The 27483-nt window shown below is 45.1% G+C and overlaps 1 protein-coding gene across 1 annotated transcript; it reads right to left on the bottom strand.

Annotated features, from left to right (window-relative positions):
• Window positions 1-17383: 17383 nt before the first annotated feature.
• Window positions 17384-19435, bottom strand: c1ql2 (complement component 1, q subcomponent-like 2). Its single transcript, XM_020499699.2, has 2 exons — window positions 18476-19435; window positions 17384-17967 (listed from the first exon to the last, which is right to left on the bottom strand). Exons 1-2 carry the CDS (start codon window positions 19082-19084, stop codon window positions 17788-17790), a joined length of 789 nt encoding a protein of 262 aa, XP_020355288.1. The 5' UTR covers window positions 19085-19435; the 3' UTR covers window positions 17384-17787.
• Between the last annotated feature and the right edge of the window lie 8048 nt (window positions 19436-27483).

The raw sequence follows: 27483 nt of genomic DNA on the forward strand, positions 1-27483 counted from the left end.
ACAGATGAGACCATGCTTAACAGAGAGACAGATGAGACCATGCTAAACAGAGAGACAGATGAGACCATGCTAAACAGAGAGACAGATGAGACCATGCTAAACAGAGAGACAGATGAGACCATGCTAAACAGAGACAGTCGAGACCATGCTAAACAGAGACAGTCGAGACCATGCTAAACAGAGAGACAGATGAGACCATGCTAAACAGAGAGACAGATGAGACCATGCTAAACAGAGAGACCATGCTAAACAGAGAGACCATGCTAAACAGAGAGACCATGCTAAACAGAGAGACAGATGAGACCATGCTAAACAGAGAGACAGATGAAACCATGCTTAACAGAGAGAGACAGATGAGACCATGCTTAACAGAGAGACAGACGAGACCATGCTAAACAGAGAGACAGACGAGACCATGCTAAACAGAGAGACAGACGAGACCATGCTTTACAGAGAGACAGATGAGACCATGCTAAACAGAGAGACAGATGAGACCATGCTTAACAGAGAGACAGATGAGACCATGCTAAACAGAGAGACAGATGAGACCATGCTAAACAGAGAGACAGATGAGACCATGCTAAACAGAGAGACAGATGAGACCATGCTAAACAGAGACACCGATGAGACCATGCTTTACAGAGAGACAGATGAGACCATGCCAAACAGAGAGACAGATGAGACCATGCTAAACAGAGACACCGATGAGACCATGCTTTACAGAGAGACAGATGAGACCATGCCAAACAGAGAGACAGATGAGACCATGCTAAACAGAGACACCGATGAGACCATGTTAAACAGAGAGACAGATGAAACCATGCTAAACAGAGATACAGATGAGACCATGCTAAACAGAGAGACAGATGAGACCATGCTCAACAGAGAGACAGATGAGACCATGCTTTACAGAGTGACAGATTACACCATGCTAAACAGAGAGACAGATGAGACCATGCTAAACAGAGAGACAGATGAGACCATGCTAAACAGAGAGACAGAAGAGACCATGCTAAACAGAGAGACAGATGAGACCATGCTAAACAGAGAGACCATGCTAAACAGAGAGACAGATGAGACCATGCTAAAAAGAGAGAGAGATGAGACCATGCTAAAGAGAGAGACAGATGAGACCATGCTAAACAGAGAGACCATGCTAAACAGAGAGACCATGCTAAACAGAGAGACCATGCTAAACAGAGAGACAGATGAGACCATGCTAAACAGAGAGACAGATGAGACCATGCTCAACAGAGAGACAGATGAGACCATGCTAAACAGAGAGACAGATGAGACCATGCTAAACAGAGAGACAGATGAGACCATGCTAAACAGAGAGACAGATGAGACCATGCTAAACAGAGAGACAGATGAGACCATGCTAAACAGAGAGACAGATGAGACCATGCTAAACAGAGACACCGATGAGACCATGCTTTACAGAGAGACAGATGAGACCATGCCAAACAGAGAGACAGATGAGACCATGCTAAACAGAGACACCGATGAGACCATGTTAAACAGAGAGACAGATGAAACCATGCTAAACAGAGATACAGATGAGACCATGCTAAACAGAGAGACCATGCTAAACAGAGAGACAGATGAGACCATGCTAAACAGAGACGCCGATGAGACCATGCTTTACAGAGAGACAGATGAGACCATGCTAAACAGAGATACAGATGAGACCATGCTAAACAGAGAGACAGATGAGACCATGCTCAACAGAGAGACAGATGAGACCATGCTCAACAGAGAGACAGATGAGACCATGCTCAACAGAGAGACAGATGAGACCATGCTTTACAGAGTGACAGATTACACCATGCTAAACAGAGAGACAGATGAGACCATGCTAAAGAGAGAGACAGATGAGACCATGCTAAACAGAGAGACCATGCTAGACAGAGAGACCATGCTAAACAGAGAGACAGATGAGACCATGCTAAACAGAGAGACCATGCTTTACAGAGAGACAGATGAGACCATGCTAAACAGAGACAGATGAGACCATGCTAAACAGAGAGACAGATGAGACCATGCTAAACAGAGAGACAGATGAGACCATGCTTAACAGAGAGACAGATGAGACCATGCTAAACAGAGAGACAGATGAGACCATGCTAAACAGAGAGACAGATGAGACCATGCTAAACAGAGAGACAGATGAGACCATGCTTAACAGAGAGACAGATGAGACCATGCTAAACAGAGAGACAGATGAGACCATGCTAAACAGAGAGACAGATGAGACCATGCTAAACAGAGAGACAGATGAGACCATGCTAAACAGAGACAGTCGAGACCATGCTAAACAGAGACAGTCGAGACCATGCTAAACAGAGAGACAGATGAGACCATGCTAAACAGAGAGACAGATGAGACCATGCTAAACAGAGAGACCATGCTAAACAGAGAGACCATGCTAAACAGAGAGACCATGCTAAACAGAGAGACAGATGAGACCATGCTAAACAGAGAGACAGATGAAACCATGCTTAACAGAGAGAGACAGATGAGACCATGCTTAACAGAGAGACAGACGAGACCATGCTAAACAGAGAGACAGACGAGACCATGCTAAACAGAGAGACAGACGAGACCATGCTTTACAGAGAGACAGATGAGACCATGCTAAACAGAGAGACAGATGAGACCATGCTTAACAGAGAGACAGATGAGACCATGCTAAACAGAGAGACAGATGAGACCATGCTAAACAGAGAGACAGATGAGACCATGCTTAACAGAGAGACAGATGAGACCATGCTAAACAGAGAGACAGATGAGACCATGCTAAACAGAGAGACAGATGAGACCATGCTTAACAGAGAGACATATGAGACCATGCTTAACAGAGAGACAGATGAGACCATGCTAAACAGAGAGACAGATGAGACCATGCTAAACAGAGACAGATGAGACAATGCTAAACAGAGACAGATGAGACCATGCTAAACAGAGAGACAGATGAGACCATGCTTAACAGAGAGACAGATGAGACCATGCTTAACAGAGAGACAGATGAGACCATGCTTAACAGGGAGACAGATGAGACCATGCTTAACAGAGAGACAGATGAGACCATGCTTAACAGAGAGACAGATGAGACCATGCTTAACAGAGACAGATGAGACCATGCTTAACAGGGAGACAGATGAGACCATGCTTAACAGAGAGACAGATGAGACCATGCTTAACAGAGAGACAGATGAGGCCATGCTTAACAGGGAGACAGATGAGACCATGCTTAACAGAGAGACAGATGAGACCATGCTTAACAGAGAGACAGATGAGACCATGCTTTACAGAGAATGAACAATGGTTGGAGGGGAGAACACCTGTTCGTTGGTATAGAAACCTTAAAGAGACATTCTCTGTTCTTTCCCTCGGAAAATGTGGCTAATGCATCACACTTGAATGCACTGGTGACCAATCAGGTAATCAGGCAAACTCCGTTTCTGGATGAGTGAGGCATACAGCAAATGGAAATAACTTATTCATAACTCACTCATTGAGATTCGGCACCTAACTTTTACTTTAACTAGAAATAAGTTTTGCATTATCAGACTTCTGAATAATTTGAACCCAGTTGAAAAAGCATTAATTGCAGGTAAGCCTCTCACTCATAATGCTTCTTATTGTTGCTCTCTCATATGAGAAAGCAGGCCTTGTAGCTCTGAGAATCAGTATGGCCACTCCTACCTTGAACCATATCAACATGCAGGACTGAGACTGGGATCCAGGTTTAATTGGTCTAATGTAAATGGGAAGCCAAAGGGAAGCATCGGTGGCACACCAGAGGAGTTGTGAACACAATGTTATTTTAAGTGGGAAAATGGAGATCAATGTCACACCAACTTGTTGTGAAGCAACGTCTTTTTCACTTCAGCTAACATCCCCCCCTCTCTTTTGCCCTCTCTCTCATTCCCTTTCTCACCCTCTCTAGCCCTCTCTCTCTCCTTCTCTTTCCTGCTCTCTCTTGCTCTCTCTCTCTGTGATTCTGTGATTCTATCGCCCCATTTCTGCCTCCCCCTATACTCAAACAGCTACCATGTCATGCTATCTGACATATCTGAAGTATCTGTAGAACCAATATAGACCATGCCTATTACAAACTAACAATGATTTAACAGCTAATGCATCAACCATAGACACAGAATGGGGAGTGTTGTGAAGCATATAGTCTGTATGAAGCAGTCACATACTACAGAATATAACCAACTACAGAGGTAAGTTACATGTTATTATTGTATAGCAGTAGTGTGATGTCTCTAGCAATGGTATTGTGTCAGTGTTGTGTAAGTATTGTGTCATTATTGTGTCAGTATTGAGCAGTGCTATGGTGTCAGTGTGCTGACACCACTGAGCCTTGTTAGTGTCTGAGTAGCTGTGTTTAAATATAAACGCTTCCTCAGGCCTACAGATGATCACTGTGGTCTCAGCTGCAGAGCTTCAGGGACAGTGTGCCTCTAATACACTCATATCAAACACATAGCAAAGCAGTCTCCATTCTTCTGTGCCTCTCACTAGCACAAAACATCCACTCTAATGACTGCCTCTAAACTCAGACATGAGTCGATAGGGATTCAATCTTTACCTTTAGGATTTAAGTTCTCATTTACAGTCTCAAATTAAATCGGAAATTATTATACAAAGTAGAAAAGTCCTGTATTTAAATGTAGCTCTTGTAACGGTATTCCTCTTCTTCAGAGGAGTAGCAAGGATCAGACCAATGTGCAGCTTGGTCAGTGTCCATAATGATATATTTAATAAATTTTTTATTTTTTATTTTATTTCACCTTTATTTAACCAGGTAGGCTAGTTGAGAACAAGTTCTCATTTGCAACTGCGACCTGGCCAAGATAAAGCATAGCAGTGTGAGCATACAACAAAGAGTTACACATGGAGTAAACAATTAACAAGTCAATAACACAGTAGAAAACGAAGGGGGGGTCTATATACAATGTGTGCAAAAGGCATGAGGAGGTAGGCAAATAATTACAATTTTGCAGATTAACACTGGAGTGATAAAAGATCAGATGGTCATGTACAGGTAGAGATATTGGTGTGCAGAAGAGCAGAAAAGTAAATAGATAGAAACAGTACGGGGATGAGGTAGGTGAAAAGGGTGGGCTATTTACCAATAGACTATGTACAGCTGCAGCGATCGGTTAGCTGCTCAGATAGCTGATGTTTGAAGTTGGTGAGGGAGATAAAAGTCTCCAACTTCAGCGATTTTTGCAATTCGTTCCAGTCACAGGCAGCAGAGTACTGGAACGAAAGGCGGCCAAATGAGGTGTTGGCTTTAGGGATGATCAGTGAGATACACCTGCTGGAGCGCGTGCTACGGATGGGTGTTGCCATCGTGACCAGTGAGCTGAGATAAGGCGGAGCTTTACCTAGCATAGACTTGTAGATGACCTGGAGCCAGTGGGTCTGGCGACGAATATGTAGCGAGGGCCAGCCGACTAGAGCATACAAGTCGCAGTGGTGGGTAGTATAAGGTGCTTTAGTGACAAAACGGATGGCACTGTGATAGACTGCATCCAGTTTGCTGAGTAGAGTGTTGGAAGCCATTTTGTAGATGACATCGCCGAAGTCGAGGATCGGTAGGATAGTCAGTTTTACTAGGGTAAGCTTGGCGGCTTGAGTGAAGGAGGCTTTGTTGCGGAATAGAAAGCCGACTCTTGATTTGATTTTCGATTGGAGATGTTTGATATGAGTCTGGAAGGAGAGTTTGCAGTCTAGCCAGACACCTAGGTACTTATAGACGTCCACATATTCTAGGTCGGAACCATCCAGGGTGGTGATGCTAGTCGGGCATGCGGGTGCAGGCAGCGACCGGTTGAAAAGCATGCATTTGGTTTTACTAGCGTTTAAGAGCAGTTGGAGGCCACGGAAGGAGTGTTGTATGGCATTGAAGCTTGTTTGGAGGTTAGATAGCACAGTGTCCAAAGACGGGCCGAAAGTATATAGAATGGTGTCGTCTGCGTAGAGGTGGATCAGGGAATCGCCCGCAGCAAGAGCAACATCATTGATATACACAGAGAAAAGAGTCGGCCCGAGAATTGAACCCTGTGGCACCCCCATAGAGACTGCCAGAGGACCGGACAGCATGCCCTCCGATTTGACACACTGAACTCTGTCTGCAAAGTAATTGGTGAACCAGGCAAGGCAGTCATCCGAAAAACCGAGGCTACTGAGTCTGCCGATAAGAATATGGTGATTGACAGAGTCGAAAGCCTTGGCGAGGTCGATGAAGACGGCTGCACAGTACTGTCTTTTATCGATGGCGGTTATGATGTCGTTTAGTACCTTGAGTGTGGCTGAGGTGCACCCATGACCGGCTCGGAAACCAGATTGCACAGCGGAGAAGGTACGGCGGGATTCGAGATGGTCAGTGACCTGTTTGTTGACTTGGCTTTCGAAGACCTTAGATAGGCAGGGCAGGATGGATATAGGTCTGTAACAGTTTGGGTCCAGGGTGTCTCCCCCTTTGAAGAGGGGGATGACTGCGGCAGCTTTCCAATCCTTGGGGATCTCAGACGAGATGAAAGAGAGGTTGAACAGGCTGGTAATAGGGGTTGCGACAATGGTGGCAGATAGTTTCAGAAATAGAGGGTCCAGATTGTCAAGCCCAGCTGATTTGTACGGGTCCAGGTTTTGCAGCTCTTTCAGAACATCTGCTATCTGGATTTGGGTAAAGGAGAACCTGGAGAGGCTTGGGCGAGGAGCTGCGGGGGGGGCGGAGCTGTTGGCCGAGGTTGAAGTAGCCAGGCGGAAGGCATGGCCAGCCGTTGAGAAATGCTTATTGAAGTTTTCGATAATCATGGATTTATCAGTGGTGACCGTGTTACCTAGCCTCAGTGCAGTGGGCAGCTGGGAGGAGGTGCTCTTGTTCTCCATGGACTTCACAGTGTCCCAGAACTTTTTGGAGTTGGAGCTACAGGATGCAAACTTCTGCCTGAAGAAGCTGGCCTTAGCTTTCCTGACTGACTGCGTGTATTGGTTCCGGACTTCCCTGAACAGTTGCATATCACGGGGACTATTCGATGCTATTGCAGTCCGCCACAGGATGTTTTTGTGCTGGTCGAGGGCAGTCAGGTCTGGGGTGAACCAAGGGCTGTATCTGTTCTTAGTTCTGCATTTTTTGAACGGAGCATGCTTATCTAAAATGGTGAGGAAGTTACTTTTAAAGAATGACCAGGCATCCTCAACTGACGGGATGAGGTCAATGTCCTTCCAGGATACCCGGGCCAGGTCGATTAGAAAGGCCTGCTCACAGAAGTGTTTTAGGGAGCGTTTGACAGTGATGAGGGGTGGTCGTTTGACTGCGGCTCCGTAGCGGATACAGGCAATGAGGCAGTGATCGCTGAGATCCTGGTTGAAGACAGCGGAGGTGTATTTGGAGGGCCAGTTGGTCAGGATGACGTCTATGAGGGTGCCCTTGTTTACAGAGTTAGGGTTGTACCTGGTGGGTTCCTTGATGATTTGTGTGAGATTGAGGGCATCTAGCTTAGATTGTAGGACTGGCGGGGTGTTAAGCATATCCCAGTTTAGGTCACCTAACAGAACAAACTCTGAAGCTAGATGGGGGGCGATCAATTCACAAATGGTGTCCAGGGCACAGCTGGGAGCTGAGGGGGGTCGGTAGCAGGCGGCAACCGTGAGAGACTTATTTCTGGAGAGAGTAATTTTCAAAATTAGTAGTTCGAACTGTTTGGGTATGGACCTGGAAAGTATGACATTACTTTGCAGGCCATCTCTGCAGTAAACTGCAACTCCTCCCCCTTTGGCAGTTCTATCTTGACGGAAGATGTTATAGTTGGGTATGGAAATCTCTGAATTTTTGGTGGCCTTCCTGAGCCAGGATTCAGACACAGCAAGGACATCAGGGTTAGCAGAGTGTGCTAAAGCAGTGAGTAAGACAAACTTAGGGAGGAGGCTTCTGATGTTGACATGCATGAAACCAAGGCTTTTTCGAACACAGAAGTCAACAAATGAGGGTGCCTGGGGACATGCAGGGCCTGGGTTTACCTCCACATCACCCGCGGAACAGAGAAGGAGTAGTATGAGGGTGCGGCTAAAGGCTATCAAAACTGGTCGCCTAGAGCGTTGGGGACAGAGAATAAGAGGAGCAGGTTTCTGGGCATGGTAGAATATATTCAGGGCATAATGCGCAGACAGGGGTATGGTGGGGTGCGGGTACAGCGGAGGTAAGCCCAGGCACTGGGTGATGATGAGAGAGGTTGTATCTCTGGACATGCTGGTAGTAATGGGTGAGGTCACCGCATGTGTGGGAGGTGGGACAAAGGAGTTATCAGGGGTATGAAGAGTGGAACTAGGGGCTCCATTGTGAACTAAAACAATGATAACTAACCTGAACAACAGTATACAAGGCATATTGACATTTGAGAGAGACATACAGCGAGGCATACAGTAATCACAGGTGTTGAATTGGGAAAGCTAGCTAAAACAGTAGGTGAGACAACAGCTAATCAGCTAGCACAACAACAGCAGGTAAAATGGCGTAGACTAGGCAACGGGGCCAACAGATAAAACAAACAAGCAGAATGGAGTACCGTGATTTATGGACAGTCCAGCGTGCATCAGCTATGTAGCCAAGAGATCAGTGTCCAGGGGGCAGCGGTGGATGGGGAAGGGAAGCTGGACTGGCGAGTGTTATCCAGGTAAAAAAAAACGAACAATGACTAAATAGCTTGTAGCTAGTTAGCTGGTTAGCTTCTGGAGGTTCTTGAGTGTGTTCTAAAAATAAATAAAAAATAATAGCGATTCCGTATCACATTGGGTGAGGCAGGTTTCCGGAAGGTATAAACAAATTAAAAGTCAAAAGAGATAGAAAGTAAATATGGGTCCGGTGGGCGTTTGGGACGCGGCGATTCAGGCGGTTAGCAGGCCTGTGCTAACAAGCTAACAGTTTGTAGGCCCGGGCTAGACAAGGTAGCAGTTAGCGGACCGGAGCTGGACAAGCTAGCAGTTAGCAGGCCGAATTAGCAAGCAGGGAGATAGCGAGGGCTAGAGAGTTAGCCTTTGGGGGACGTCGCGATGGGGTGAGTCTGTTTATTCCTCTTCATGCGGTGACATCGATAGACCGGTCGTGGGCCCGGGTATTGTAGCTCAGGAGTATGCTACGGTGGTAGCGCAGGCCGGGCTAGCTTCAAGCTAAGTGGGTGGAAACGCTAGCCAGGGGTAATCGTCCAGGGTTGCGGTTTAGCTAGATAGCTAGTTGTGAAGATCCAGCGTATTTGGAAGCTTAGGTTTAGCAAAATGTTTTTAAAGGGATAGCTATGTAAAAAACGAAAAATATGTAAAAAAACGAAAAATAAACAAAATATAAACAAAATATACAGGGACACGACACGACAGGACGACTTACTGCTACGCCATCTTGGATTCAGAACACTGAACAAAATAACAAAAGTACAAACAAACAACCGAAACAGTCCCGTATGGTGAAACCACTAACACAGGATACAGAAAATAAACACCCACAAAACACAAGTGGGAAAAGGCTACCTAAGTATGATTCTCAATCAGAGACAACTAACGACATCTGCCTCTGATTGAGAACCATACCAGGCCAAACGCAAACACAACATAGAAAACGGAACATAGACAAACCCACCCAACTCACGCCCTGACCATACTAAAACAAAGACATAAATAAAAGAACTAAGGTCAGAACGTGACAGCTCTGCAGAATGTAATGTCTAAATGGGCTGAGTAAGAGCCCTGACGAACCCTCAGTATGACATGACACTCCTAGAATTCCATAGTGGAGGCTCCTGATAGTGTGTGAGTCATGGGTAAAGGTCCCTCTCTAAGTGTTTAGTACCCTCCTGACCCTTCCACTAGGTTGGAGCTGAGGCTGCCCATAGTTACGCCAATCAAACAACTCATTATGCTAATTGTTCACCAGAGAAAACAAGATTAGTGTTTCCACAGATACACAGTGTACTATGATATCCTCTCGCCACATTTTTATTTGAGATGTCCTAATCTACAATATCGTGCATGCATACATTTATACGCAAAACTGTACACACCTTCCACCTCACCCATTTTTGCATTTAAGCTGCCTTGTTGAAGCTGTGCACCTTGACTATGTTCCCTTGAGCCCATTCTTACTTTTTCCATTATTTATCAGCTCTCTGACAAGAGCAGGGAAGCTGATTTCTGTCGTGTTTTAAGATGATGCGCATATGAAAAGAGCCTGTTGCCTGATAAGGTCAGACAAGGAAATGGGAAGCTTGACTTGCCTAGAATGTAAAGAGACCAACTCCCACCGTTTACTGTTGGATTTTGGATTTTGGAATTTGGATTTTGGCTAAGTGCCACAAGACTTATATCTCCATTCTCTGAGCGGGTGTGTCAACAAGGATGTTTTCCATTTTCTTTAATGCCATAAGGGGCCCAGGGATTGAGACAGAGATTTCTGTTCAATGAATGCCATGATGAGGTCGCCTTCTAAAAGCGATAAGTATTTGGATCTCATATAGCATAGGCTACCATCTTATGACGGGGTCTTGCTGTGATGTGTAACCTTCTAGAGGAGAACAACCTCATCTCTAGGTTATTTTCTGATTACATCCCAAATCTCCTCCACCATTTCCTGATGTTCTCTGTTCCTTGAAAACATATGTTGCTGATTCCAGAACAGTAACCTAAGCACTTTCCAGTATTTCACACAGACCCTGTCCCATCCATATAACACCTCCACAAACTAGCCCCATCCCCCAGCCCCCAGCTCGGATCATGTCCCATTCCATCCCATATAACACCTCCACAAGCCAGTCCGATCTCTGTCCCATCCCATATAACACCTCCATCCCCCACACCCCCCAAGCCCCCCCCCCCCCCCCCCCCCCAACCTCCATCCCCTGGCCCTAGCCTCCATCCCTCCAGCCCCATTCCCTAGCCTCCATTCCCCACAGCCCTATCCAGCCCTAGCCCCATCCTCCAGCTCCATCTTCCAGCACCTTCCCCCATCCCTAGCCTCCATCCCCCAGCCTCCAACCCTCACCCTCCATCTCCCCAGCCTCCATCCCTCACCCTCCATCTCCCACCCTCCATCTCCCAGCCTCCATCCCTCACCCTCCATCTCCCAGCCGCCATCTCCCAGCCTCCATCTCCCAGCCCCCATCCCTCACCCTCCATCTCCCACCCTCCATCTCCCAGCCTCCATCTCCCAGCCTCCATCCCTCACCCTCACCCTCCATCTCCCAGACTCCATTGTCCAGCCTCCATCCCTCACCCTCACCCTCCATCTCCCAGCCTCCATCTCCCAGCCTCCATCCCTCACCCATCCATCTCCCATCTTCCATCTCCCAGCCTCCATCTCCCGTTCTCCATCTCCCAGCCTCCGTCCCTCACCCTCCATCTCCCAGCCTCCATCTCCCAGCCTCCATCCCTCACCCTCCATCTCCCAGCCTCCATCTCCCAGCCTCCATCTCCCAGCCTGATTGTGTGTCATTGTCCCTCTACAGGCTGCTCTCCAGCCCAGACGATGAATCTTCTCTCTATGCTCATCTCTTACAGATCTCCCCCATACTGGCCAATGGAAAGTGACATTTTTAGGGAGCGTGTGCGTTCCTGTGCTGACTGCCCGGGATGTTACCCTACACTATTATCTCATGGGTTAGTCATTCAGTGACACCGAACAAACAAGCTGTGTCTGTGTAGCATTCCTGATTGGGCTGACCTCATTTTCCCCTATGGAGACAGTACTGGGGAGAATCAAGAGGGAAACACTATAGTAACACCGTAATGGGCAACCCAAGCCAACACCTCTCAGCTCATATGGGTACGATTGGGACAATATGCTTCCTTAAGTGCCTTTGCCTTTGTTGTTTCTTCCCCTTTAGTTTTCAAAGATCTTCCTGGACTAAAAAAACTATTTCAAAGTGACTCCTCTTGTCAGAAGAAGTTAGTGTGGGATGCTAAACACTAACCGAAGGCCTCGTCCTCCTCCATTTGTTTCCTGGAGAAACAGAGAACGTCTTGTGGTTTTATTAGCGGTGGTGCAGAGGGAATCTAGTGTCTGTCAGAGTGTGTGTCAGGTGTCAGTGAGGGACATAAAGCACACCTGCCTCTTGTCTCTCTGGAGAGAGAGAGAGACCATCCAAATAGACAGGGAGTGTTGAATGAAGTGTTATATAATTTCCCACTGTGTTCATTTTTTTACGCCAGGGTATAAAACCTGTTGCCTTTAATTTAGGGGGCAAGATTCAACCATAGGGGAGGGACAGCAGTAAACATATGTGTCTGTCACTAGTTGATAGTTATTGGGAGAGAATTGAGACCCCTGTTTATTTGTGATGGAGGCATTGGAGAACCCTTGCTTTGACCTTGAGTTCAAAGTAAACCTCCATATCACAATCTAGAGATGAGCTAGTGCAACTGGTGAGGTCAAGAGTCTCTCTCTCTCTCTCTCTCTCTCTCTCTCTCTCTCTCCTACTTAAACATAATGGGTGAAAACCCACCATTCTGTGGAATGGCTAATAAACTTATTTGGATTATTACGTGAACAGTCCCTCTCTGGAAGTCAAGAAACAGATGGTGAGTTCCCACAATGCAGCTCTGTGGTGACTCCAACCTTCCCAGACGTGTCACGCGGTTGATGTTACACACAGTGGCGTGGCCAGTAGTTGATGTGTAGGCTACTTCTATCAGCACACACACTTTTATTTTTGTGAGATTTTAGTCACATTTTAGTTGTGTCACACCAGTTCATTTACCCCTGTATGATGATGCTGAGACCTACATGTACAGTAGTATAATGTGGCCCACGGTATACCTCAGAGAACTGGACTACTCAGCAATTTTACTCTCTCAGTTCCTATTAACTCCCCCAACTTCTCTTTTCCCAACTGTTCTCCATCATAAAAACAAGAAAAGAAACTTGTTTTGTTGTTTTTTGCTTTAGCCTTTCCTTGAATAAATTCAGCTAGTTGTCAGTTTCCTACTTCAATTATCTTTCAGGGCAGAGACAAGCTCACTAGTGGTGTGCAGGTCAGCTAATATAGAAAATGCCTTGTAGGCTACAGAGAAGGCAGAAATATTTTTTGACAGGGGGTGTATGTTTCTGCTTATAATTGCAACAATTTGGTAGGCTATTTCTTAGTCAACTTGTTTAAAATTAAATACACGCAGCTTCTCTTCTGTCATTATACAATATCTTGCCCCAGATGACTAAATAAACCCTTGCTCACCAGTCATAAATGATAGAATGAATGCCTCAATCTAGTTGACTTCTGTAAAGTTTTCTCTGTCGTCTTTGCAATAAGATTTGAGATTAAAGTCAGTGTCGAGATTTCAGTTTCCATTTAACCCATCTGAACAGGAGGCTTCAGTTCCCTTGATGTGTCATAGGCCTATTTTAAGGCCGTGTTCACATGCTAGTTGGAACTAGGAAACTCAGAAATGTCCGACTTGCTGATTCTTAAACGCTGCACGTGTTTAACAACAACCAGTTATCAAGTCTGGATTTTCCGAGTTGCCTAGTTCCGACTAGCATGTGAACACGGCAGAAGGCCCCATCTTGTGACTGTCAAATTTGTATAGCACTTCACAATCATCACACATACCATAGGATTCATCCTCTTTTACCACTTCACAATCATCACACATACCATAGGATTCATCCTCTTTTACCACTTCACAATCATCACACATACCATAGGATTCATCCTCTTTTACCACTTCACAATCATCACACATACCATAGGATTCATCCTCTTTTACCACTTCACAATCATCACACATACCATAGGATTCATCCTCTTTTACCACTTCACAATCATCACACATACCATAGGATTCATCCTCTTTTACCACTTCACAATCATCACACATACCATAGGATTCATCCTCTTTTACCACTTCACAATCATCACACATACCATAGGATTCATCCTCTTTTACCACTTCACAATCATCACACATACCATAGGATTCATCCTCTTTTACCACTTCACAATCATCACACATACCATAGGATTCATCCTCTTTTACCACTTCACAAAATCTTTCCCAAACATGACTTTTCTGGCCCTTCCATTCTCTTTGTTTTCAACTCTCCATTTTGCAGCTTTTCTCTTACTGAATTAAATTCTGACATTGTCCTTTTTGCCTCAGTGGATCGACATGAACTTTTTCTGCCCATTCCCAAAAACATTTGGCGATTGGCGTGTAGGATATTTGGCGCCCGTATTATTTGGCGCCCTATATCAGCCTAGATATAGGTAAATACTAGATGACCCTAAACCCCATGGTTATATCCGCGGGGACTGCGGGCTAAAAGTAGGGGCATGTTTTCATGGCTGTCAAGAGAAACCAAAATTACCAATAAAAAAATTAAAAAAGATAAATGAATGTATCTTACGTCTCTCTGTGTTTCAGAATGTTCCTTCAATTAGCAAGAGGTTGAATGTATCTCCCCAGAGAAAGCCATCCGAGTGAGCGAAACATCACCCCCTTGTCTCTGTATGTGTAGGCCGTCTATCTGGTCAAGAGTATGACTTGCCACCTGTAGCATGGAATGCAAGGGAAGGAAGCCAGCGAGCACTTGGCCACCCTTGATTTTTTTGTATAAAATAAAAGCTCATCAGCATTGAGCTAAATTGAGCGAGCTCAACTGAGAATGGTCCGTGCGCACCAAAAAAAGGGTCAAGGGAAGCCCGTTTGGATTTGGTTTCTCTCTAACTACATCGAATGAGAGCAATATGTCATTGACAGACACAACTTAAATTGTTGGATCTTGTTGTGTTGTTGTCAGGTGGCTCGCTAACTAAAATTGACCCTTTCCTAAATAAGCCATGGATTGAGATAGGGATTTGGACTTGTGGTTTTACTTCACTGTACTGGCCAATAATTATAATCGATTCTGATCCAACCATAAATTCCTACATTGTGCCCCTGGCCTGAGAAGATGGAAGTTCAGTGTGTAGCTAGATATAGCTAATGTTAACTAGCTAATGTTTCCCATAGAAAGGAAGTTAGGCTAGTGAGCAAGCACTTTAGCCAGGTAGCCCAGGACATCAAAAAATAAAAGTGTGTACTGTACAACAGAATGATATACTGTTTAGTCAACATGAAAGAGGATGATGGCATTGGCTTTCTTATCAAGTAGGGTGAGTCAACATGTTTTTTCTACTTGCATGAATGCAAGCACAGAAATCAGAACCATGGACAGCCACATCATATTTAGCTTACCTTGATTGGATTAAATAATCTTTTGTATCTTTTAGTTGGGAAGAAGTAGAAGGCGCTCAAGCAGTGTGAGTAGAGGTGCAACCTAAGCATGTGTAGACATCATTGGACAGGAATGTGCGCAATGCTCGGAGCTAATTAGACCCTCAGATAGCCACTTCGACGGAGCCAGGAAGGATGCAGGTTTCAGAGCGAAGTGCTATCCCGACACCCACTGTGATATGTTTGGAGTTTGGACAAACTCATACAAAATCATGGAGAGGCGTGGCTAATTACAAGTGCATTTGTTTAAGTCTGATTTCGAGACTTGGCACATGTAACAGATTAAATACCTACCATATAAAAATATTACACTTACTGAGGTTTATATTTTGTAAAATGATAGGGGGGGTAAAATCAATAGGAGGGTTGTTCATTTGAATATCATGCTCCTTGTATTATTTAAAAGTGGAACATGAATTGTATCATTCAAGTCAAAACCTAATCAGTTGCACAATTAAAATGTGTCATCCGCAGAGCTTCCTTATTCGCCATTCACGTCTCCGGCGCCCGGGAAATAGCTGGTTAACAGTCTTTCTCAGGGGAGAACAAGATATTTTTACATTGTCAACTCGGAGATTCGATCCAGCAACCTTTCGGTTAATGGCCCAACGCTCCTACCAGCCAGGCTACCTGCTGCCCCGGCGAGTGTGTCCCGAAGTTGATGGGTTCACTGATCCCATCGCCACTCTCTGGAAGTCACCCTCGGAGTTTCATCAGCAACAGTGACAAAGGAGGACCCTCCGAGCGAGTTGGTAGGGTCGAGAGGGTGGTTTGGGATTCACCGTCTGTCTTTGCCCAACCTGCGCTGTCCATGGTGCTGAAACCACTTGTCCGGCGGCGGTTGCTGTCCACGGTGCTTAAGCCCTCTGCAGCGCAGCAACTTTAGCAAATGCAACCAACAGCTTGACTTCGGAAATCCGTATAAAAGGCTATTTAGATGCGTGTGCATTATTTCGAGGAAGAAGAATGGCATCATTAACTAAATGTTAACATGAACCACTGTTAACCTGTGGATCTTAATCAGCTAATCAGCCTTCTACCAAGACACGTGAAAAACATGCAGGTTGACGGTTATTGCCATGAATCTTGCCCTTGAGGAAGAACTGAGCGATTTCTGCTAGATGGTACAGCTGCGAAGTCAAAGATGGCTTTATCGTAAAAATTCATGAAAACAAAATTGTGCTTTTTGGTCTTAATTTAAGGTTGGGGTTAGGCATTAGGTTCAGGCATTAGGGTTAGGAGTCTGATTAAGGTTAGGGTTAAGGTTAGGGTTAGATTTAACATGAGATTGTATGACTTTGTGGCTGTGCCACCTTTCGACCACCCTGCAGAGCTGCCTCCAGGGCAAGATTCATGACAATAAATGCCAACCTTCGAAAAAACACTCAAACATATTCAAATGTATTTCTGCAAACAATAACGGCATTCAAAGCCAAGTGCAAGCAGAAAATAAAAACATGTGCTTGATGAATAACACATGTTTACCCAGTGGTTGTGAGGGGGCATGCTTTAAACATCTTAATACAGGATTCGCATGCAGGCGAATTATCATAAGCCATCAGGTCTGTTGTGCTATCTGTTCAGTATATGGACGGGTACCATCGTGGAGTATGATTGCTAAACTGTTGTCCCAGACATCTTCGTAGAACTTGAGGTGCTAAGACCCACGTCCCTCCAATATTAATTGGGCGTGAATAGATCAGTGTCGAGGTAAATTAAGCCTTGCAGGCCTTAGTCTGTGCCCCGTAGGACATCCATCTCCAACCGTCCCCACCACAAACACTGACAGTGACACCGGCAGTGACACCCCTGGATGGAGACTGGAGGCGTGAGACAAGAATACAGATTCCCCCGCCTAGGGACAGCCTATTTGTAGTTATAATGTGGAGTGGATGACAGCTCCAGACAGAGTCAGACAAAAACGCAGCGCAATGGCATTCTTAGCTAACACTCCATTAAAAACATGTATTAGGCCACACATTCTAGGCTAAATCTATTGGGAGGGTGGTTAATTTATGGTTAAAATGATATCTATAATCTACAATCTTTTTGAAGGATGAATGTGATCTTAAACATGACAACAAATTCCACAAATAAACTGACATAATAGAAAACATAATTTATTGAAATACTTATATTCAATGGACGTAGTGTACTGGAATAAGCTACTATATGACATAAAACATTTTTGTAACATACGGACCTTGGTGGAACAATAAATATGACGTCTGACTCCTTACTTCCATCTTTGTTGCTTATTTTTTATACGTATATATTTTAATAGGCTATATATCTTGAGTGGAAACAGACAGATTTTCAAGCAAAATATACCACATCACACGGAAATGTCTTCTGTATACGGGCGAATGGCATGTCTTGGCTCCCCAAACCCCACAAATATACAAACAAATGACGCACAAACCGCTTACAGGGGCGCCCGGACAACGGGCAACTTGCTCTAGGTATGATAGAGTCTAATAATTATAGTACATCCCTGTATGTCTAGGTTTAGTCCGGATACAAAATGAAACCGGAAAACGTGCTGTACTTGTTGTTGTTTCCCCCATGCGCCTTGCCTCCGTCCAGCTTGATGTAGATCTCGTCCCCGGAGTCTAGATGAAGCACTACACTGTTGCTGGCGTAGTCATAGTTCTGGTCTGCGTCTTGGGCTATTGCACTGGCGCGGACCTGCGGATAAGATACATTATTAGAGTAGTGAAGGACTTTGCAACATTAATTATCGTGTCCACCCTTGACCCAATGTTGAAACATTATAGACGCTCCACTTTGAACCTACCAAACCAATAAAGGACGTCTTGTTTGTTTATGTTGGCAATGTGCATAGGCTAGACAGCTCAAACGGCTCCAGATGGTTTGACCAGGGTAGGGCTAACCGCTACAGTAGACGACAATGGTCTTGTAAAAACCACCAAGCGATTCGTGTGTCCTTGCTGGTGAATGAAGTGGCCCAAGCCTTATTCATTCACTGACTGAACTCACTGAGTGAGATTAAGTGCACGGAGTAGATGCCGTTTTAGAGAGACAAGCGCTTTCTGCGCGTAAAAACTCTCCAATATCAATCTGGATCAATGCACAGTGAATGCGGCCGCTCTCCTTCAATTACAGAAGTGTATAGCATATCATGTTGACTTTGCATAAGAGGAAATATAATTGCGTAATATAAGGTATAGCCTACCTGACCGTTTTTGCACAAATCTGCCCACATACTGGTCCCGTCGCCTCCACGCATTAACACATGGTATGTAAAGTAGTAGATCCCGGACACTTCACACGTGAACTTGCCGGTAGACGGGTCGTAATGGTTCCCCAGGTTTGTCACCACGTCGTCGAACCTTAGCACCTCGTATCCCTCGTGGGGGTTTTTCAGACCCACGTAAAATGCGATTTTTGTGCCGCCAATTGCGGAGTCTCGGTCCTCGCCATTCTCGGTCCTAGCGCTACTCACGGTCCCTTTAGCCGTCTCCCCCGTGGTAAGGCCGGGATAACCCGGTTTCCCCGAGTTCCCCCTGTCCCCCGGCGGTCCTCTTGGACCGGGTGGACCCGGTTCGCCTGGCGGACCTCTCGGTCCTGGTTTCCCCGGACGACCCGGATCGCCTTTAGTCCCATGCGAGAACGCCGGGGATGGGATGGCGCTCAGGTCCTGCATGACTTCCAGAGCATTGGCGCTGGGTTTGGGGTTGTATGGATCACATATCATCCTACAGGTGCCCATCATCTCGTAGTGTGCGTCCGTCTTGGATGCTTGGACCAGCAGCGGTATCGCTATGATAAGTGCTAACACCATGACGATGCCAACCACAGCAGCAACAACACGCTTCCTCTGGAGAGTCCGAGAAGCAAGCGCTAAAAAGTCTGTTTTGCTTTGGGAAGTAATGGTGAAAGGTTGTGATTGCGCTCAAATTCAATGCAGAAAAAGCAAGTGCTCCAAAAACGAATCACTCTATTCAAGGAATATATATTTTTTTAAATATGAAAACAACAAATGTGTTGTAACCTTAAGCTTAGTTCACCTTGGGGCGCTTAACGCTGTGCCAGTATCACTACGCTTCACAGAGTTGACAGGGGAAGTATTCGTTTTGGCATGGCTGGACACTCGCTGGATTTCGGAGCTGAATAGAAAAAGCTTCGAGCGATTTCTGCCCGTCTGCAACAACAGAGGGGAGTAGAGCGGCGCTGACGTAACAGAAGTTGAGGGCAAAGCTTGTTGCCATTTAGTTTAAGACTGCAATAATAATCATGCCATCTATATGTATGAATTATTGAATTGTACATCCTCTGCACCTACCAGGAGAATATTAGATCAGAAAGCGTCTCTAATTCTTAAAAGTATAATGGGGGAGGGGTAGGGGGGGTTCTAAGATGACATATGGAATTGTTTTAAAAGCCTCACTAACACTTAAACCCCATTATTGAAATGTTGACAGTGAATTCTCTCCCCTTTATTTCTGATTATTTGAGAGAAGACACATCTACAGTGCTTTCAGAAAGTATTCACAACTCTTTTGACTTTTTCCACATGTTGTGTTACAAAGTGGGATTCAAATTGATTTAATTGTGCTTTTTTGTCAATGATCTACACAAAATATTCTAATGTCAAAGTGAAAGAAACCTTTTAACATTTAAAAAATCATGGAAATGAAAACACTAATATGTTAGAATCACATTTGGTAGCAGTTACATCTGTGAGTCTTTATTGGTAAGTCTCTAAGAGCTTTCCACACCTGGATTGTACAATATTTTCTCATTATTCTTAAAATAATTCTTAACCTTCTGTCAAGTTGGTTGTTGATCATTGCTAGACAGCCATTTTCATGTCAAGAATTTGTCTCCCAGTGTCTGTTGGAAAGTAGACTGAACCAAGTTCCTCTAGGGTTTTGCCTGTGCTTAGCTCTATTCCGTTTATTTCTATCATAATTAACCCCTAGTCCTTGCTGATGACAAGCATACGTATAACATGATGCAGCCACCACCATGCTTGAAAATATGAAGAGTGGTAATCCGCAATGTGTTGTGCTGGATTTGCCCCAAACATAACGCTCTGTATTTAGGAAATAAAGTACATTTCTTTGCCATATTTTTTGTAGTTTTACTTTAGAGCCTTATTGCAAACAGGTTGCATGATTTGGAATATTTTTTATGCTGTACAGGCTTCCTTCTTTTCAATCTGTCATTTATGCGAGTATTGTAAAGTAACTACAATGTTGAACCATCCTCAGTTATCTCCTATTAAACTCGGTTTCCTTCCTCTCCGGCAACTGAGTTAGGAAGGGCGCATTTATCTTTGTAGTGACTGGGTGTATTGATACACCAAACAAAGTGCACCATGCTCAAAATGATATTCAATGTCAGCTTTTTTTTTTTTTTCACCCATCTACCAATGTTGCTTTTCTTTGCGAACCATTTGAAAACCTCCCTTGTCTTTGTGGTTGAATCCGTGCTTGAAATTCACTGCTCGACTGAGGGACCTTATGTGAGGACAGATGCTGGGAGACTTGAAGCAAGTACAGGGAGTGAATATTTAATAAATAACCAACATGAAACAAAACAAGGACAGGGGGAGCAAAACGACATGAATGCTGACACGGGGCTGAAATTGAACAATAGACAGATATAGGGGAGGCAATCAATAAGTGAAGGAGTCCAGGTGAGGCCAATGAAGCACTGATGCGCTTAACGATGGTGACATGTGTGCGTAATGATGGGCCGCCTGGCGCCCTCGAGCACCAGAGAGGGGGAGCAGGAGCGGAAACAGGCGTGACACCTTACAGATGATTGTGTGGGTACAGAGATGGGGTAGTCATTTAAAAATCATGTTAAAACCAATTATTGCACACATAGTGAGTCCATAGCAACTTATTATTTTACATTAGCAACATTTGGAAAAAGTCAAGGGGTGTGAATACTTTCTGAAGGCACTGTGAGTCCACGTTTTTGTTATAAATGTGTCCTGGGAAATGGCATTATTTAATTAAAGATCCCAATTCCCCCTTTATATTCAATGCATCAAGGTGAGGAAGGTATCCATTCCAAAGAAGGACCAAAGAATATTGGAGAAAATAATCTACATCTGTGATAATACCAAAAGCCATACACTGTAACGGAAAACTCATTTCAACTGTCATTTTGGGTAACATCAACAACAACAAAAAATGTAATCATTTGTAATGTTTTACTGCACCATACTGGTATGTGAAGACATGCTCTGATGAATGTTGACTGACCAAAATACATTTGCATCTGACTGGACGTGTGCAGACTTTTTCATGTTTCTCCAGCTTTGCTTTTTGTCTCCAGCACCTTCATAATCAGCTCTGGGTGCGTGGTAATCATGTTGGGTGCGTGGTAATCAGGTTGGGTGCATGGTAATCAGGTTGGGTGCGTGGTAATCAGGTTGGGTGCGTGGTAATCAGCTCTGGGTGCGTGGTAATCAGCTCTGGGTGTATGGCAATCAGGTTGGGTGAGTGGTAATCAGCTCTGGGTGAGTGGTAATCAGGTTGGGTGAGTGGTAATCAGGTTGGGTGCATGGTAATCAGCTCTGGGTGAGTGGTAATCAGGTTTGGTGAGTGGTAATCAGGTTGGGTGCGTGGTAATCAGCTCTGGGTGAGTGGTAATCAGGTTTGGTGAGTGGTTACTAAGACACACCTTAAACACTCTTGACATGTTAGCGAGTTATAACATTTAAATTACTATTTTTATCATCAATAAAGTACCTGAAAACAGGGTAGAAATAATCACGAGAATGATACGGTGTTGTATTCTCAATTCAACGTTTAGTGTAATGAGAAAAGACCGCGATTTTCCCCAGGAATATGGATGGAGACCAGAGCAATCGATCTCCGGCTCATAGATTAAGAGCATTTCGTAGATCACAGATTAACACTTTTAGGCACCACAAAATAAAGTAATCAATATAACATTTACACATTACTCTCACAATTCGTACCCTTTGACAGATTTGAACTTTAACACAATTATATGAATGTTATCAATCTTTATCAACTGATACTGAATGCATCTTTTTAACCTTAGATGTTTTAAGATCCTCACATACTATGAACTTACTAATACTTTTTAATGTATAACAGGCTATGAATATTTCCTTTAACCTGTCACACGTGGTAATCAGCTCTGGGTGAATGGTAATCAGGTTGGGTGAGTGGTAATCAGGTTGGGTACGTGGTAATCAGCTCTGGGTGCGTGGTAGTCAGCTCTGGGTGCGTGGTAATCAGGTTGGGTGCATGGTAATCAGCTCTGGGTGCGTGGTAATCAGGTTAGGTGAGTGGTAATCAGCTCTGGGTGCATGGTAATCAGCTCTGGGTGCGTGGTAATCAGGTTGGGTGCGTGGTAATCAGGTTGAGTGCGTGGTAATCAGGTTGGGTGCGTGGTAATCAGCTCTGGGTGCGTGGTAATCAGCTCTGGGTGTATGGCAATCAGGTTGGGTGAGTGGTAATCAGCTCTGGGTGCGTGGTAGTCAGCTCTGGGTGTGTGGTAATCAGGTTGGGTGAGTGGTAATCAGGTTGGGTGCATGGTAATCAGCTCTGGGTGAGTGGTAATCAGGTTTGGTGAGTGGTAATCAGGTTGGGTGCGTGGTAATCAGCTCTGGGTGAGTGGTAATCAGGTTTGGTGAGTGGTAATCAGGTTGGGTGCGTGTGTTACGCCCCTGAAAACAGGGGAGAAATAATCACGAGAGTGATACGGTGTTGTATTCTCAATTCAACTTTTAGTGTAATCATTTCACAAAAGTAACACATTACAAAACAACAGAAAACCCATTATACAAATAACACAGCAAAATATCTTATTAACAACGCACATGTTCATTCACAATCGACATAAAATGGCAGCTACTCTCAATACGATGCTATTCTTCACTTCAACCGAGCAGGGCTAATATTACTCTCTTCAAACTGAACTCTAACTTCCTGAAGACGTTACTAAGACACACCTTAAACACTCTTGACATGTTAGCGAGTTATAACATTTAAATTACTATTTTTATCATCAATAAAGTACCTGAAAACAGGGTAGAAATAATCACGAGAATGATACGGTGTTGTATTCTCAATTCAACGTTTAGTGTAATGAGAAAAGACCGCGATTTTCCCCAGGAATATGGGTGGAGACCAGAGCAATCGATCTCCGGCTCATAGATTAAGAGCATTTCGTAGATCACAGATTAACACTTTTAGGCACCACAAAATAAAGTAATCAATATAACGTTTACACATTACTCTCACAATTCGTACCCTTTGACAGATTTGAACTTTAACACAATTATATGAATGTTATCAATCTCTATCAACTAATACTGAATGCATCTTTTTAACCTTAGATGTTTTAAGATCCTCACATACTATGAACTTACTAATACTTTTTAATGTATAACAGGCTATGAATATTTCCTTTAACCTGTCACACGTGGTAATCAGCTCTGGGTGAATGGTAATCAGGTTGGGTGAGTGGTAATCAGGTTGGGTACGTGGTAATCAGCTCTGGGTGCGTGGTAGTCAGCTCTGGGTGCGTGGTAATCAGGTTGGGTGCATGGTAATCAGCTCTGGGTGCGTGGTAATCAGGTTGGGTGAGTGGTAATCAGCTCTGGGTGCATGGTAATCAGCTCTGGGTGCATGGTAGCTCTGGGTGCGTGGTAGTCAGCTCTGGGTGCGTGGTAATCAGGTTGGGTGTGTGGTAGCTCTGGGTGCGTGGCTGTCAGCTCTGGGTGCGTGGTAATCAGCTCTGGGTGCGTGGTAATCAGGTTGGGTGAGTGGTAATCAGCTCTGGATGCATGGTAATCAGCTCTGGGGGCGTGGTAATCAGGTTGGGTGCATGGTAATCAGCTCTGGGTGCGTGGTAGCTCTGGGTGCGTGGTAATCAGGTTGGGTGTGTGGTAGCTCTGGGTGCGTGGCTGTCAGCTCTGGGTGCGTGGTAATCAGCTCTGGGTGCGTGGTAATCAGGTTGGGTGAGTGGTAATCAGCTCTGGATGCATGGTAATCAGCTCTGGGTGCGTGGTAATCAGGTTGGGTGCATGGTAATCAGCTCTGGGTGCGTGGTAGCTCTGGGTGCGTGGTAATCAGGTTGGGTGTGTGGTAGCTCTGGGTGCGTGGCTGTCAGCTCTCGGTGCGTGGTAATCAGCTCTGGGTGTGTGGTAATCAGCTCTGGGTGTGTGGTAATCAGCTCTGGGTGCGTGGTAATCAGGTTGGGTGCGTGGTAATCAGGTCGGGTACATGGTAATCAGCTCTGGGTGCGTGGAAGTCAGCTCTGGGTGCGTGGTAATCAGGTTGGGTGCGTGGTAATCAGCTCTGGGTGCGTGGTAATCAGGTTGGATGCGTGGTAAGCAGGTTGGGTGCGTGGTAATCAGGTTGGGTGCGTGGTAATCAGCTCTGGGTGCGTGGTAATCAGGTTGGGTGCGTGGTAATCAGGTTGGGTGCGTGGTAATCAGATCGGGTGCGTGGTAATCAGCTCTGGGTGTGTGGTAATCAGGTCGAGTACATAGTAATCAGGTTGGGTGCATGGTAATCAGGTTGGGTGCGTGGTAATCAGGTCAGTGCGTGGTAATCAGGTCGGGTACATGGTAATCAGGTTGGGTGCGTGGTAATCAGGTTGGGTGCGTGGTAATCAGGTCGGGTGCGTGGTAATCAGCTCTGGGTGCGTGGTAATCAGCTCGGGTGCGTGGTAATCAGCTCTGGGTGCGTGGTAAACAGGTCTGGTGCGTGGTAATCAGGTTGCGTGCGTGGTAATCAGGTTGGGTGTGTGGTAGCTCTGGGTGCGTGGCTGTCAGCTCTGGGTGCGTGGTAATCAGCTCTGGGTGCGTGGTAATCAGGTTGGGTGAGTGGTAATCAGCTCTGGATGCATGGTAATCAGCTCTGGGTGCGTGGTAATCAGGTTGGGTGCATGGTAATCAGCTCTGGGTGCGTGGCAGCTCTGGGTGCGTGGTAATCAGGTTGGGTGTGTGGTAGCTCTGGGTGCGTGGCTGTCAGCTCTCGGTGCGTGGTAATCAGCTCTGGGTGTGTGGTAATCAGCTCTGGGTGTGTGGTAATCAGCTCTGGGTGCGTGGTAATCAGGTTGGGTGCGTGGTAATCAGGTCGGGTACATGGTAATCAGCTCTGGGTGCGTGGAAGTCAGCTCTGGGTGCGTGGTAATCAGGTTGGGTGCGTGGTAATCAGCTCTGGGTGCGTGGTAATCAGGTTGGGTGCGTGGTAAGCAGGTTGGGTGCGTGGTAATCAGGTTGGGTGCGTGGTAATCAGCTCTGGGTGCGTGGTAATCAGGTTGGGTGCGTGGTAAGCAGGTTGGGTGCGTGGTAATCAGGTTGGGTGAGTGGTAATCAGGTCGGGTACGTGGTAATCAGGTTGGGTGCGTGGTAATCAGATCGGGTGCATGGTAATCAGCTCTGGGTGTGTGGTAATCAGGTCGAGTACATAGTAATCAGGTAGGGTGCATGGTAATCAGGTTGGGTGCGTGGTAATCAGGTCAGTGCGTGGTAATCAGGTCGGGTACATGGTAATCAGGTTGGGTGCGTGGTAATCAGGTTGGGTGCGTGGTAATCAGGTCGGGTGCGTGGTAATCAGCTCTGGGTGCGTGGTAATCAGCTCGGGTGCGTGGTAATCAGCTCTGGGTGCGTGGTAAACAGGTCTGGTGCGTGGTAATCAGGTTGCGTGCGTGGTAATCAGGTTGGGTGCGTGGTAATCAGCTCTGGGTGCATGGTAGATTATTAACTGCATCATACTGAAAATTATGGTGCATTGTGGGAAACTGTTGTGGTCGGTGGAATAATTGCTGTATTTCCAATGGTATTGTAATTCCACCCCACATAATACAGTATTGTACAGTATCTTTGGAATGCCAAAAAACCTTTTGACCGCTAGTGGGTGCATGGTATTGTTGTTTCTGTCTCATTAACATATTTTTAGGTATGCTTTGTAAGAGGCTATTTTTGTTGCACCCATGACTGGGAATGCTGTACCAATTTAACTCCTACATGTTTAACAGGTTGATATTTATTGTCATGAGTCTTGTCCTGTAGGCAGAACTGAGCAATTTTCCACTCGATTATCGCAAAAATGAATGAAAACTAAAATGAGGGTTTTGGTCATAGTTTAAGATTAGGGTTAGGCTTTAGGGTTAGCAGTGTGGTTAAGGTTAGAGTTAGGTTTAAAATCCGATTTTATGACTCTGTGGCTGTGCTAGCTAGTGACCACTGCAGAGCTGCCTCCAGAACAAGATTAATGATGAAAAACGCTAACCTGCATGTGGTCATAGTGCCCTTTCAATTTAAAATGTATAGGTTAGGGACAGATTGGAGTGAATGCAAGTCTTTAACCTTAAATGGTTGAGCATTATGCCATGTCCTTTTGGACTGTTTTGCTATGTAGTCGCTGCCAGTTTGAAAGTCTTTGTTTACAGCTTCTAGAAGTGCAAGTGATATAAAACACCAAATATTAATTAATACTGTATGCTGTAATGTGTCAAATCTACCAAGCAGCCAACCTGCTTGCACCAATCCCTTGCAATTATAGAAACATTTTGTGAAATACAAACCCAGCCTCCCCTCAATGAATTTCATCCATTCATTCATTCAGTCAGTCATTCATATTACAGCCGAATTAACATTTTTTCCAGTATAATACAGTCAATTGTACGGTATTGTACAGTGTCATTGCACATTACTTGCTTTGATATCATATTTATATTACAGTAGGTGTACTGTAATATGAAAGACAGAATTTAACTTGCCAATGAGCTGCCTGTAAATTACTGTCAAATTCACGGCAGCCCCTTTACAGTGTATACCTGGAATCCACAATGACAAATTGTGTCTTCACGTGCACAGTAGCCTAATCTTTACCATAAAGCCAAGGCTGAAGCAATGCAGTGCCCTGTGTTGATGCTACATGTAATGTTGAGCATTTAGTCCTAGATTATGCATAAAACAGCTAAAATAGGCCTATTTCACTTTGACACAGAGTACTTTCTATGAACACTGCCCCTCAGTCCAGTGGGGTCATTTATAAGGGTCGCCGTGGTTAGGAGGCCACGGAAGCGGACAATGGGGCGGACTAAGACTATGGTGAAGTGGGGGCCACGTCCAGCACCAGAGCCGCCACCGCGGACAGATGCCCACCCAGACCCTCCCCAATAGGTTCAGGTTTTGTGGCCGGAGTCCGCACCTTGGGAGGGGGATACTGTGAC

The sequence above is a fragment of the Oncorhynchus kisutch genome, linkage group LG2 (assembly GCF_002021735.2).
Source record: "Oncorhynchus kisutch isolate 150728-3 linkage group LG2, Okis_V2, whole genome shotgun sequence".
Classification (NCBI taxonomy): Eukaryota; Metazoa; Chordata; class Actinopteri; order Salmoniformes; family Salmonidae; genus Oncorhynchus; species Oncorhynchus kisutch.

Bases quoted from the DNA above. Each gene is read 5' to 3' on its own strand.
- c1ql2 (XM_020499699.2), bottom strand. From the start codon at position 19,084: ATGGTGTTAGCACTTATCATAGCGATACCGCTGCTGGTCCAAGCATCC. The intron at 17,968-18,475 runs GTAGGCTATACC...TCTTATCCGCAG, and splicing joins ATTTGTGCAAAAACGGTCAG to GTCCGCGCCAGTGCAATAGC.